Below are 11,736 nucleotides of genomic sequence, written 5' to 3'. Positions count from 1 at the left end.
TGAAATGTTCCACAGACACATGACATGCAGTAGTATTTATTTCTCCTCCATTCTACAAGCACTTAAGAACATGAGACAGAAACCCAGAGTAGGAAGAATGATGAACCACAATAGCTCAATCTGCTTTCAGCTAGAAAAGTGCTTTTTGTTACTACTACAAGTGAGGTGGCTGCTTAGAATACTGGATGGCATCTAGTGCTGCCCCAATGTCGCAGTTCTTGGTCTGCAGGAGCCGAGTGAGCCATCCACCCTCATCAGAGAAGCCCATGGAGAGCATCTGGGACAGAGACTCGATGAGGCGAGGGTCAGCTTCTGTGAAAAGAAGAATAGAGTTCAGCTATTTCATGTAATTGGAAAAGCAGGCAAGGCTTTAACAGCACTCTTTGATAGAAGAAGACATGATCTTCTTTGTCTCCCGGAGTGCAGATGTTTGAGATAAACAATACATAATCAGAGCTAAGGAAAGTGCTTAGTCAGGCTCAGCTGGCCTTGCTGTGGGCCTCAGTGCTGCTGATGTCAGTTGAGGGGCCTTGGATACTGTTACTGGCTCCCACCAGGAAAAGTGCTGCCCTAAAGCCACAGGATGTACTGGTCCATGTCCTGCATTAAAAGGCTCTCTTGAGCAGTACACAGCAAGGACATGATCGAGGACAGCACCTATTTCATGTTGCTCAAATGGCATATTAGCCCAAGGTCAGACATGTGGTTAAGACTTAGCGGCCCACATTCAAGAGAGGAACCATCTCTTGATCATCTCTAACAGGGTGCAAGAGCTGCCAAACCTGCCCAGGTCAGGGACAGGTTTAGTTCTAACTTACACAACCTTGGTTTCTACCACCTCTAGACCAATTCTGCTTGTGTGAGGCCAAGTTGGCAGATCCCAAGCCAAAGTTACTCTTAGCTATGAAACCTGCTCACACTCTCCTACCTGGGGGCAGGTGTGGGTAGAGAGCAGCTTCTCGCAGTCCTGTAGGTCCTGGCTGGGGAGGATCCCGAGGCACATCCAGGGGGCTGGGACCGTCTGTGTCTGGCATTTGCAGAGACTGCAGTTCACCTGTGGAAGGATCCACTTCTTTGGACGATAAGTGGGTCCAGTCCTCCTCACCCCCTGATGAACTGCTAGACTCACTGTGTTCCTAAAATGGATTAAAAAAAAAAAGGGTCCAGGTGCTGTAGTGCTTTCCAGGCAGTATGCACACTCCTACTATTTGCCTTTAATATAAAGAATTACATCCACAAGAAGTCCCAGCACCTTTGCTGTAAATCTGTAAAGGTGCTGCGTATCACTTAATCTGCTCTCATCTTAATATTCATTCCCACAGTGCATTCTAAGTGATTGCATTCAATTACTGTTGTAGTTCCTGTACCTGGGAGTGGAAGCTGCCATCTTCCATTTGTGTGGGCACAGGATCTACCACCATGTCTTGCATCTGTTCTGCAATGACATTTACTTGTGTAGCAGACTCTGTGTTACTCCAGTCTGCTTTGGTCTGAACATTCTGGGTTGGAGCACTGCTGGTTGCCTCAGCACTGGTCTTCTCTTGGTTGGCAGAAGTAGGAGTCACTTTGCTTCTCTGTCCTCCGTGTTCCACATCGATATCAACTTCAATACCTAGAAAAGCATTTGAGGTAGACAAAGTCTTAAGAGGTTTTTTTCCAAAGCAGTCCTAAATGGATCAATCCTGCTCTACACTCTTAAGGTTTCTGTCATTCTACAATCTGCCATGTAGCATGCAGGAATTAAAATGCAAAGCCTTCTTTAACAAAGAATAGCTAAGCACCAAATAGTCATCTTCCTCCACACAGACAAGCCATATACTTAAAGGGCCAGGGCAGAAGTTACATCTATGTCCACACAAACCAGGCAAAATCCGGAGTCACCACTGACTTAAAGTGCTGACACATTACTGAAATCTTTCCTCATTTTTTTCTCAGAGAAAAGGTACTGAGTGGCTGTTCTAAGCCTAAGCATTATTAGTATCCAAGTGTAAATCAAGCTTTTGAGGCTTAGGACACAGGAGGCAATATGAAGACCAGTCACAACAACTGACTGCTGCTCCTGTTAAACAGACCTGTAAGCCAGTCTCAGGGGCTGGTAACAAACTGCACATCACTTACCCAGGGGACTCAGAAAAGCTGCAACACTCTCCCCAACATTCTTTAGGAAGGTGACATTGGGGTCCTGAGGCTGGCTGTTAGTAGAAGCTTCTAGAAAAACAATTTCTGTTAGCACACACAAGCTCCAAAGGAAAGGGCACCTGCAGAGGGTGTGTCCCCACACAAGCTTAGTGCTCATCCCTGTCACTCACATACATTACAGAACAAAGCACTACAGAGAAAAACTAACTGAGCTACCTCTGGAACAGAAAGCCAGCATTAGCATTGTTATGGCTCATCAGCCATGCTGAAAGGCAGATCTGGAGTAGAATAGTGACATGCTTGACCTAACAGCTTGGTTGGGTTCCAGATACTTTATCTGCATCCTCATTGACTGCATGGACCCAAGCACACCTTAAAGTAATAACACTTTGTGCTGAAAGGTGCCAATTATTTCAAGCAAATTAGATTTGTTCCCTTGTTCTCCCACCCAGACTCTTCCCTGTGCTGCAGAACCTCAGCTGGTCTGAGGCTCCACCACCACCTTGTCTACCAGGGCATCTCCTCTCACCTTCTGCTGCAGGTGCACTGGGGGCTGCAGCAGTGGCTTCAGCTTGCTCCGAGTTCTGGCAGGGAGCTGCAGGCCCAGGATACCCCCAGCAGTGCATCCACGGGAAAGGTGGAACACCATGGCGCATTTTACGGAGCCAGCGTCCTCGGGGAAGCCACTGTAAAGGGTGACATTCATGTGACACTGGGTTCTGAGCAACTGAAACACCTAAACTTGAATTTGAGGAATCTCTCACTCATCAGCTCCCTTCCATAGATATTGCTCACCTCAAATGGATTAAGCAGTGGGCTTTGGAACATCACCATGTTGTGCTCCTTGTGGACGCCCTTCCCCTCACAGGTGCTGCACAGGTCATAGTCTGGACAGACACTGCACTTGAACCTGGTCCCCACCACAGGTCCCTCACAGCCATCACAGATGACGTTGGGGTGCACCATGTTGCGGGGAGGCTCCTGGCTGCACTGTGAGCGGTGCTCCCGCTTGCACTCCTTCTTCTCTGTTAAGGAAAGGAAACTTCGCATCAAGATCAGGTTACTATCTACAGCCTGGAAGTCAGGCAGAGGAGGAAGCACAAACTGCCCATCAGAGCAGTGTTGACTTACTAGGTCAGTTTATTTTTACACTGGCTGTCAAACCTAAGCCAGGCTCATGTAAGAGACCTTAAACCACGTGCAAAGAGGTTTTGCAAAATACCTTCTCCTGAAACCAAGCTTCTCTTATCCTAAATATCTCTTGGCATACTTATTTTAGATTAGTACTGCACCACCTCATCTGGCTTCTCATCCTACTTTCCCAAGCACTGCAAGAACAAAATGTTTCTGGAGAAGGAGTTAGGAATGCAGATGCCAGGAAGCATAACATGGGAATGGGGACAACAGGTGTGGCTCATTAGATGGACTGCAGATAAAGCTTTGAGGGCTTCTACCTGAACACAAGGGACTGGGGAGCAACTATGCACTGGGAAAGTGGAATTAAGGCTAACATGTTGTTGTGAATATTTAGGATACCAATGCTAGTTTAGGGTATCCAGGGAACGAGAATGACAACAAAGCCTTGCACTGGGCCAGCTGATAGGACTAGGAGGAAATCTGTGGTTTGTTTATCCCACCTCAAATTCATGTTCTGTCATATTACACTGCCCTTTATTTAACCTCCCCCGCAGAGGCCGCAGCTTCCATTAGGCCCTCGAGGACACGGGGAAGGGCCAGGGCTGGCTTCTCCCGTTTTGGGAGCGCTGCCAGGAAGCGCTCAGCCGAGACCCGCCGTGCCCTCCGGAGCTGCGCGGCCGTACCTTTGATATAAACACGGAATACGCCATCCCGCACGTAGGGCATCGCCAAATCCAGCTCCTCGTCGGTGGAAAAAGCGATCAGGTCCCCGTCCTCATCTGGAAAGGACGAAGCGCAGGATGAGGGGCCCGGTCGGGTGCCACGGGGGGTAACGGGGCACCCAGAGCCCCGCGCCCCGCGATCTGCCACCCCCGGGACACCCCCCGGGCCCGGCCCCAGCAGCAGCCCCAGCCCCGCTCACCCTTGTAGTGCATGCGGAAGGCGGGCGGCGGCCCGGCCCGCAGCAGCCCCTGGAAGAGCTCGGCGACGCGGTCGTAGATGGCCCGGTAGCGAGCGGGCGGCGGCAGGGTGAAGCGGCGGATCTCGCGGGCCGTCTCCTCCTTGCCCAGCAGGTAGGCTTTCACCGTCAGCGCCGCCATGGCTGTGGCGCAGCAGGAATTGAGGCCGGGAGCCGGGACACACGGAAACACGCGGGGCGGAGTGAGCGGCGGCGGCGGCTCCGCCGGCCGCGCTTTTATAGCGCCCTGCACAAGCCACGCCCCAAGGGGCCACGCTCCCTCTGCCCTGGCCCTGGCCCGCCCCCGGTTCCGATCCTGGTTCGGGTCCCGCTCCGTCCCCATCCAGCGCGGACGGGAAAGCGCTCAGGGCACGTTTTCCTGCAGCCGGGAGAACCTGTGGATACGTGCAAATGCCCGTGTCTGCTCCCTGCCCTGCTCGGCCCCGGGTTTGCGCCCCGCGGCAGTGCCAGGAGCGTTTGGCGGCGCGGGGTTGTTGTGGTCTGAGCACCAGCGGGGCCTGGGCGGCGGGGAGTGAGCGCGACGTGAGAACCTCCCGGGTGGCCTCCGAGGCACACCGGTGGGGAAACACCACACCACGGGGCAGCGCTGGGCTGCACTGCTCCCGACACCGCTCGGCAGGCCACCAGGATCCACCGGGCCACGTGCCAGCACGGCGCTTGGCCATCCCGGTCCGGCCTGTCCCCGCCCTCATGGCAAGCAGGGCCAGCTTGGCCGGGCAGCAGAGGTGGGAGCCACGCGCCAGCCCCGCTCGTGCAGCACCCACCGGAGGGTTTGCGTGCCGAGCGTGACAGGAATAAATAACTCTTCCCTGAACCCCGTGTTTCAGGAGGGGGGGCACTAAAAATAAGGTCACTGGTGTAAACACAACTGACATTAAGGAGGATGTGCTGTGGCCTTTCCAAGCTGGTTGGCAGCAGTATTTTTTTGCAGATCAGATACAATTGACAGGCCTCTTAATCCGGCCACAGGAGGGTTCAGCTGGCAGAACACACCGTCTGTGCTGTCCAAGCATAATTAAATAATGATGGATCAATGATTATTAGGTTCCTTGTTGGTGTTAATTTCCTCTCACCCAAGGGCCTGACCACTCTGACTCTTGGTGCTGTATTTCTTAGTTTAAGATATTAAGAACTTAGGAGAAACTGTGTCATGATTTATCATCTTCTGTAATCAAGAGAAGCATAAATTTTAATTTCCATGATGGGAAGGTAGTTTATTTTTTGACCTAAAGTATATATGTTAAAACACTTGGCCTTTCATGCAGAGACATTTTTGGTATATGTGTCACAATGCTGAAATTGCAACCCTTTCCTGGAAAATAGTATTTACAGTGGAAAAGTTTGCCCCATTTAAGTTAAAATGCTTTCTAGAAAATTCAGTTTCTAGGTATGACATGGCTAATATTTCCACTGTAAAGCAGTGGGTTAAAGTTCAAACACCAGCGGACTCAGGTGGAAGCATGGATGATGCTGTGTAGGAAATGATTCAGCAGCTTTTACGGCAGCCAATACTGAAAAGTTTGGGCAGGCATCAAAGCCATATGGTGTTCACCTTCCCTTTTGCCTGTTTGCTGTGCGTATCCTTATGTCTGAAAATGTCAGTGAAAGCTGATGACATTGTTGGATAATGTTTTTTCTCCATAAAATCTGATGTGACACCAGGAGAAGCAGGACATGCAGCCCAGGACACTCTGCCTGTGTTGGATGTGCCTCACCAAGCAGCACCTCCAGCATGCCCATCTCATATCCTGTTTCTGAGGACCCCGAGGGCCACTTTAATCTCATCTATAAAGCCAGGGACTGTATTTTGAGACCCAGCTCCAGCCCATTAATTCCTTAGGTTCCAAGCTGCTGCTGTCCCAGACAGCTCCAGTTCCTATTCCCTTCTCCATCCCTGCCTTGTGTTTGAGGGGCATTTGAGGCACCGGGTGGGGGGTGTCCTCAAGCTGCTGTGTCTCTTCATGTCAGTTCTGTCTCCAGGCTAATTAATTGTTGCATTTGTAATTGTCAAGCAATGCGCTAAAGTAAAATCAGAAATCTGAGTTTTCCTCTGTGTCCACTTCAATGCAGTTCTGGTGGGACATGCTGAGTCACGCTCAGCCTTCTGGGTGTGACATCATGCACTTTTACAAAACATAAGGCAAACAGGCTTTCACTGGTCTTTTGTTGGCTTACCTCACCGATCACGGGACGGGGGTGACTCAGTGAGTCTCCTCCTCCTCCTCGAGGTCGGGGATTTCCTCCCAGCAAGCCCTTCTCCAGCTCAGAGCTCGCTCTCCCCCATTACCTCCAGCCTGGGGTCTGCCTCTGCCCGGTTCCTCAGCCCCCTGGAGAAGCCATGTGAGGAGCTGTGCTCTATTCCCAGATCCACTTGAGAAGCTTCTCCTTCTGTTTGTGAGTGGATCTGGATTTTGGCATTCTCAGCGTGAAGCAGTGGCTGTGTGGATATTTTCTTATGATTCTTTAGGAATCCCATAGCAGCACAGCAACCCCTGCCCAAAAAAGTGGCTTGTTGGCCCTGAGTGCTGAGCAGCCAGCTTCACAGATGGATATAGCAAATGAACAGTAAAGAGAACAGGGAAAAAATGGTGTTGGAGTTTAAACATTCAAGTTAGAGAGGAAAGACTTAAAAAGGAGCAATTAGCATCACTTCAGTGCTCTGCTTTCTCTCTACACCCACTTCTGCTGGGAAATACTTAACAATATTTGTTGAGGGTTTTGTTCTGAGGGCACAATCACCAGAAATACTCCTTCTGTCCAAACTTCTTATGTTTGCAGTAAGAAGGTGGGGAGAAGAAGGTGGGGTGGAGAAGGGGAAATGTCCAATCTTTTCCTTGCTTGCAAACCACAGCAGAGGCTGATGAGGAAATTTTCCCCCAAATCATTGCTCCAGCCTGAGGCTCCCATCACTGTCCCAGCACTCCTGGTGAGGAGGGGAGGGTTTGGCCCCTGTGTCCCCCTGGCTCTGGCAGGACAGTGTGTGGTGCTGGAGGGACCACGCACAGCTCTCTGGGCTGCACCAAGTGCCCCATCCACACACGGCAATCCCACACGCTCCTTCCAGAGGCTTCTGGAGAGGTGCAGGATCCTCCAGATACATCGGGACAGACACTGGTGACTCAGCCCGGTCCCATGACCTCTTCTTTTTCCTCCTCTAGCCCAGTGAAAACCCTGTTCATGCCTCGGAAGCAGAACTCTCCTTCCTCATTGGCACAGACAGAGCAGAAAGCCGAGCAGGGAGTTTTTTGCTGTCTCATTTTTGAGGCTGAGCTTTCCTGAAGTTCAGCTGTGCCACATCAGGTGTTTACAGAGGCTCAGCAGCTGTGGCATGAAACTGTTAAAGGCAGAAAACTCTGGCAGTTTTTTCACTGAGACACAGGAGCAGATAGGAAGAATGGGTGGAGAGCAGGCACAAGGTACAAGCACTCTAGGGGTGTCATGCAGTTCCATAAGGATTGTTCCTGGAGGTGAGAAAGAGTTTTTTGCAACCTATGTGAATTTCTCAGGGCTAGTGTTGCTTTGAGAACCTGACCTGTAGCTTTTGCCCTAAATTAAAGCATCAACATGTCAACACTTTGAAGGTAAAGCACCCTGTTGTCATTTTCCCCTCTCATGGCTAAAGAGATTTGGAAATTTATACTGCAGTGAAACAAGCCATAGTGATGTTTGAACACAGCAGCCTATAAAACACATAGAAAATGAAATTATTTTGTTTCTTGCATAAAGCAGCCTGGGAAGGATCAAACCTAAAGATGAGCCAAACTCCAGAGCCAAGCTCTTTAGAGCACTAGAAAAAATCAGCTATAAATCTGGATTACATTTTATACCTAGACCTAATAAATGTTTTCTCTTTCTAATTTTTGTAATGGCCTCAGGACCTGTGGATTGCTGTGGGAGTGTTTCCCATGAAGGCCCCTCATTTCTGCAGCACACTCAGCATTGCCAACATCAACTGTTCAAAGATCATGAGATCACCATAACAAAACCCTTTTCTCTATATTTGCCATTTGCCAGGGTTTTGGGTCTGCAATTCATGTTTTAATCTTTGCTCTGCAAAAGGACCAAAGCTCAAAATTTGCTCCAAATTTGCTCAAAACTTTAAAAACAGAATAAAAGACAAAACTGGGAAAAGAGGGATGGACTTCAAGAATAAAAGAGACCTTTGCAAGTCTAAGAGAAAAATGGCAGGTGCTTCAATTTGGCTTAGTCCCTCATTTTTTCCAGGAGAACCCAATGTTTTTTATCATGAGAGGGTGGTATAAAGCTCATTAATTTCTTCAGACTTTTATGAAGACAAAGTATAAGCAGAAATTGGATTAAACTTTATCCTTGGGAAAGAGTCTAATTAATTGTCTTGGAGAAATTATTAATGCTCCTCTCTTCTCTTCTGCTGCAGACACAACAGATATCCCGAGTGGTGGGAGCATTTTGCACCTCTGAAAATAAAGAGCCAACATTTAATAGAGCACAACGTTTCCCCACCAGCAGCTCTTATTTCTCTGCCACCTTTGGAGAGGGCTGCCATTAATTCTTGTTGATCTGCTGCTGGCTCATGTTTTGATGGGGGTTTGTTTGGGCACTGCTTTGTAAAATCCAGGTCAGGGTGCACAGGTCCAGGCCCCGCGCCGCGGGTTTTTTTCAGCGTTCCCGAGAGTTCTGCCCAGGGCATTTCCGTGCTCAGGGAATTTCCCTGCTCAGGGATGTGCTCTGTGCTCGGCCCTGTAGCTCCCACCTGGCTTCTGGCAGAGGAGGGAGGCAGAAACTTTGATGCCGTCCAAAGGGCTCCCTCTGCCGATTTCCTTCCCAGATTTTCTAACCACCGGCAGAGGCCATTTCAAGATCTGAAAAACGTGCTTTATTTAATGAACTGAAGAATATTGTAAGGATGCAGTTACGCAAAACTGCAGAAATGGGTGGCCGGTGCTTTTTCTCATAAACGAGGCACCCAGAGCATCTGGAGGCAGCCCCTGCACCTTCCCGAGTGCTGGGCTCCCTTCACTGTCACCTCTCCAGAAGGAAACGGCATGCCTGAGGACCCATTTGGCAGATTTTCCTTTTCAGGAGAATTCCCATGTCTGCTGGAGCGTTGCTGGAAGGAGATGTGTCCGCGGAGGGCAGCTGGCCCCCAGCTCCTCCCTGCCTGCCACCTGGGATGGCTCCGGGGCCGCATCCGAGCACTGCTGAGCCCCTGCACCGCCACCCCCGCCTCTGGCACGGGCACACGCCTCGCTGTTCATTGCACCCTAATTGATCCGAACATTTCAGGCAGCAGACTTTGATCACTGGAAGGCAGACCTACAATATTTACATGTCTGAGAAATATTTACTTGCTAAAAGAGCTCTGGGGAACGGGAGATGACAGCTTTCGCTGGTTCAGGAGTTAGGTACCCATGTGCAGGGCACCTGAGCTGCCTGACCTCATGCCCACCCACAGAAACAAGTTCAGATGATGAAGGCAAATAAATGTCTGTGGAGCCTGACCTCACAGTAGTCTATAATGAAATAAGCTGGACCCATTAACAGAAGAAAACAAAAGCAAAATAATTTTGTAATCTGATTTCTTCTGTCCTTCACCCAGGCAAGCAGCTTGAGGTCATAACCCCTGAATGCCAAGTCCTCTGGAAGAGGTTTAACGTCCTTCCAGGCAGCAGCTTCTGTTTGTGATATTCTTCTGGCATTGTTTTTCTTTCAATAAACATTGGATGCTGTTTCCTTCACCAAGATGAAACACTTCTGTGGGCATGGCAGTGAGGATGCACTGCATGACTCCTCATCCTGCACCCCCAGCTGTGCACATGGGGACATCCCCGTGCCCAGGGGCTGAGCACACACCTCCATCCAGGGGCACCCACCCGTGACACCGCAGGGACTGGGCCATTCCCGGGGGTCCACGTGCAGGGATGTGCATCACCCTGGCACAGCCACAGGTACGTGCACGCCCCCACAGCCTGCAGGCAGATGGACCTGGGTGCACGTTCACACACACACACACAGACATATGGACACAGAGCAACACATATGGACACAGCCACGTGCACACACACGTGTACAGACCCACGCAGGCACCCACAGATACATCTGTAGCTTTGTAGGGACATATGGATGGGCATGAGGAGGCAGGCGTGCATCGATTGGAGTAAGCCAAGGATACAGGTATGTACATTTGTGTACGTAACCCATGAACTTGCACTCTTGCACACACGCACATAGGTGCACACGCACGCATACACACACACAGACACACACTCAATCTCAGACACAATCTCACACTCCCACACAGTCACACGCTCACAGACGCAGATATGTGCACACACATACATAGACGTGCAGAGACATGCAGATACACACAGACACATGCACTTACACTCACACACACACTCACTCACACACACACTCACACTCACACTCAGTCTCACACACTCACTCTCAGACTCACACTCACACTCACACACACACTCTCACACACTCACTCACTCACACTCACTCACACTCACTCTCACACTCACACACACTCACACACTCACACACTCACTCTCACACTCACACACACTCACTCACACTCACACACACTCTCACACACTCACACACTCACTCACTCACACTCACTCTCACACTCACTCACTCACTCACACTCACTCTCACACTCACACACACTCACTCACACTAACACACACTCTCACACACTCTCACACACTCACACACACTCACTCACACTCACTCTCACACTCACTCACACACTTACACTCATGCACCCCGCCCCTCTGCAGTCCCGCCTTCCCCCGCACGGGGGCGCCCCTCACTCGCTGCCGCCCCGCCCTTCGGCCCCGCCCTCGGCCCCGCCCGGCCCCGCCCCGCCCGCCCGGCGGGCCCGGCGCGGGCGCTGCGTGCGGGCGCTGCGGGCGGTGCGCCCCGCTCCGCTCCCGCTCTCGGCACCGCGCTCCCCGCTTCGCTCCGCTCCGCCGGGGCCGCCGAGGCCGCGCCGCGCCCGGGACATGCGGCCGCCCCCGCCGGCGAGGAGGCGATGAGGCTCCGCAGCGGCACGGCGCTCACGCTGCTGCTCGGCTGCCTGTGCGCGCTGCTCTCGCTCTCCTGGTACGGCGCCTTCGGCGGGCACAAAGGTAAGAGGGGCTCGGTCGCCTCCGCGGGGGCCCGGCCGCCGCCCCGCCGCCGGGGAGGGGATGCGGGGACTCCGCGAGTCGGGCCCGGCTGGACCCCGGGGGTGCGTTGGGATCCAGACCCGGTGAGCATCCTGCGGGACCTGCGGGATCCTAAGGGCAGGGTCCTGCTGGAGCCCCACGGGTGCGGACTCGGCGGGATTCTGTGCGCCCCTGCTCCCCACGGGACCGTGACCTGTGGAACCCCTGGAGCGACTGCCCGTGCCCGGCTGGGCAGGAGGTATCCCGGCCGGGGGTCTCTGCTCGTTCCCCAGGCACGCTGTGGCCAAGGGTGCCCACGGAGGGTCGAAGGGCTCTGGGGTGGTG

At 51.9% G+C, this 11,736-nt stretch overlaps 2 protein-coding genes across 3 annotated transcripts in view; one reads left to right on the top strand and one right to left on the bottom strand.

Annotated features, from left to right (window-relative positions):
• Positions 1-20: 20 nt before the first annotated feature.
• Positions 21-4,467, bottom strand: SQSTM1 (sequestosome 1). Of its 2 annotated transcripts, XM_053991134.1 has the most exons (8): positions 4,199-4,467; positions 3,960-4,055; positions 2,935-3,164; positions 2,669-2,825; positions 2,119-2,208; positions 1,368-1,612; positions 929-1,136; positions 21-312 (listed from the first exon to the last, which is right to left on the bottom strand). In XM_053991134.1, exons 1-8 carry the CDS (start codon positions 4,374-4,376, stop codon positions 155-157), a joined length of 1,362 nt encoding a protein of 453 aa, XP_053847109.1. In that variant the 5' UTR covers positions 4,377-4,467; the 3' UTR covers positions 21-154. The 2 variants fall into 2 exon arrangements, with proteins under 2 accessions (XP_053847109.1, XP_053847110.1); XM_053991135.1 differs by lacking the exon at positions 2,119-2,208.
• Positions 4,468-11,157: 6,690 nt separating this feature from the next.
• MGAT4B (alpha-1,3-mannosyl-glycoprotein 4-beta-N-acetylglucosaminyltransferase B) overlaps positions 11,158-11,736 on the top strand; it is a 50,885-nt gene continuing 50,306 nt past the window's right edge. The window contains exon 1 of the mRNA XM_053991056.1: positions 11,158-11,373. Coding sequence (XP_053847031.1) covers positions 11,277-11,373 — 97 coding nt within the window. The 5' untranslated portion in view covers positions 11,158-11,276. The remainder of the gene's footprint in view (positions 11,374-11,736) is intronic.

The sequence above is a fragment of the Vidua macroura genome, chromosome 15 (genome assembly GCF_024509145.1).
Source record: "Vidua macroura isolate BioBank_ID:100142 chromosome 15, ASM2450914v1, whole genome shotgun sequence".
NCBI lineage: Eukaryota > Metazoa > Chordata > Aves > Passeriformes > Viduidae > Vidua > Vidua macroura.
Note: the sequence above shows the minus strand (reverse complement) of the source record. Positions and strands in the feature narration are given on the sequence as shown.

Excerpts from the sequence above, each read along its gene's own strand:
- SQSTM1 (XM_053991134.1), bottom strand. The coding sequence starts at position 4,376 with ATGGCGGCGCTGACGGTGAAAGCCTACCTGCTGGGCAAGGAGGAGACG. Across the intron at positions 2,209-2,668 it reads CAGTGCACCTGCAGCAGAAG|AAGCTTCTACTAACAGCCAG; the intron begins GTGAGAGGAGAT and ends TTGTTTTTCTAG. Across the intron at positions 1,613-2,118 it reads AGCTTTTCTGAGTCCCCTGG|GTATTGAAGTTGATATCGAT; the intron begins GTAAGTGATGTG and ends ATGCTTTTCTAG.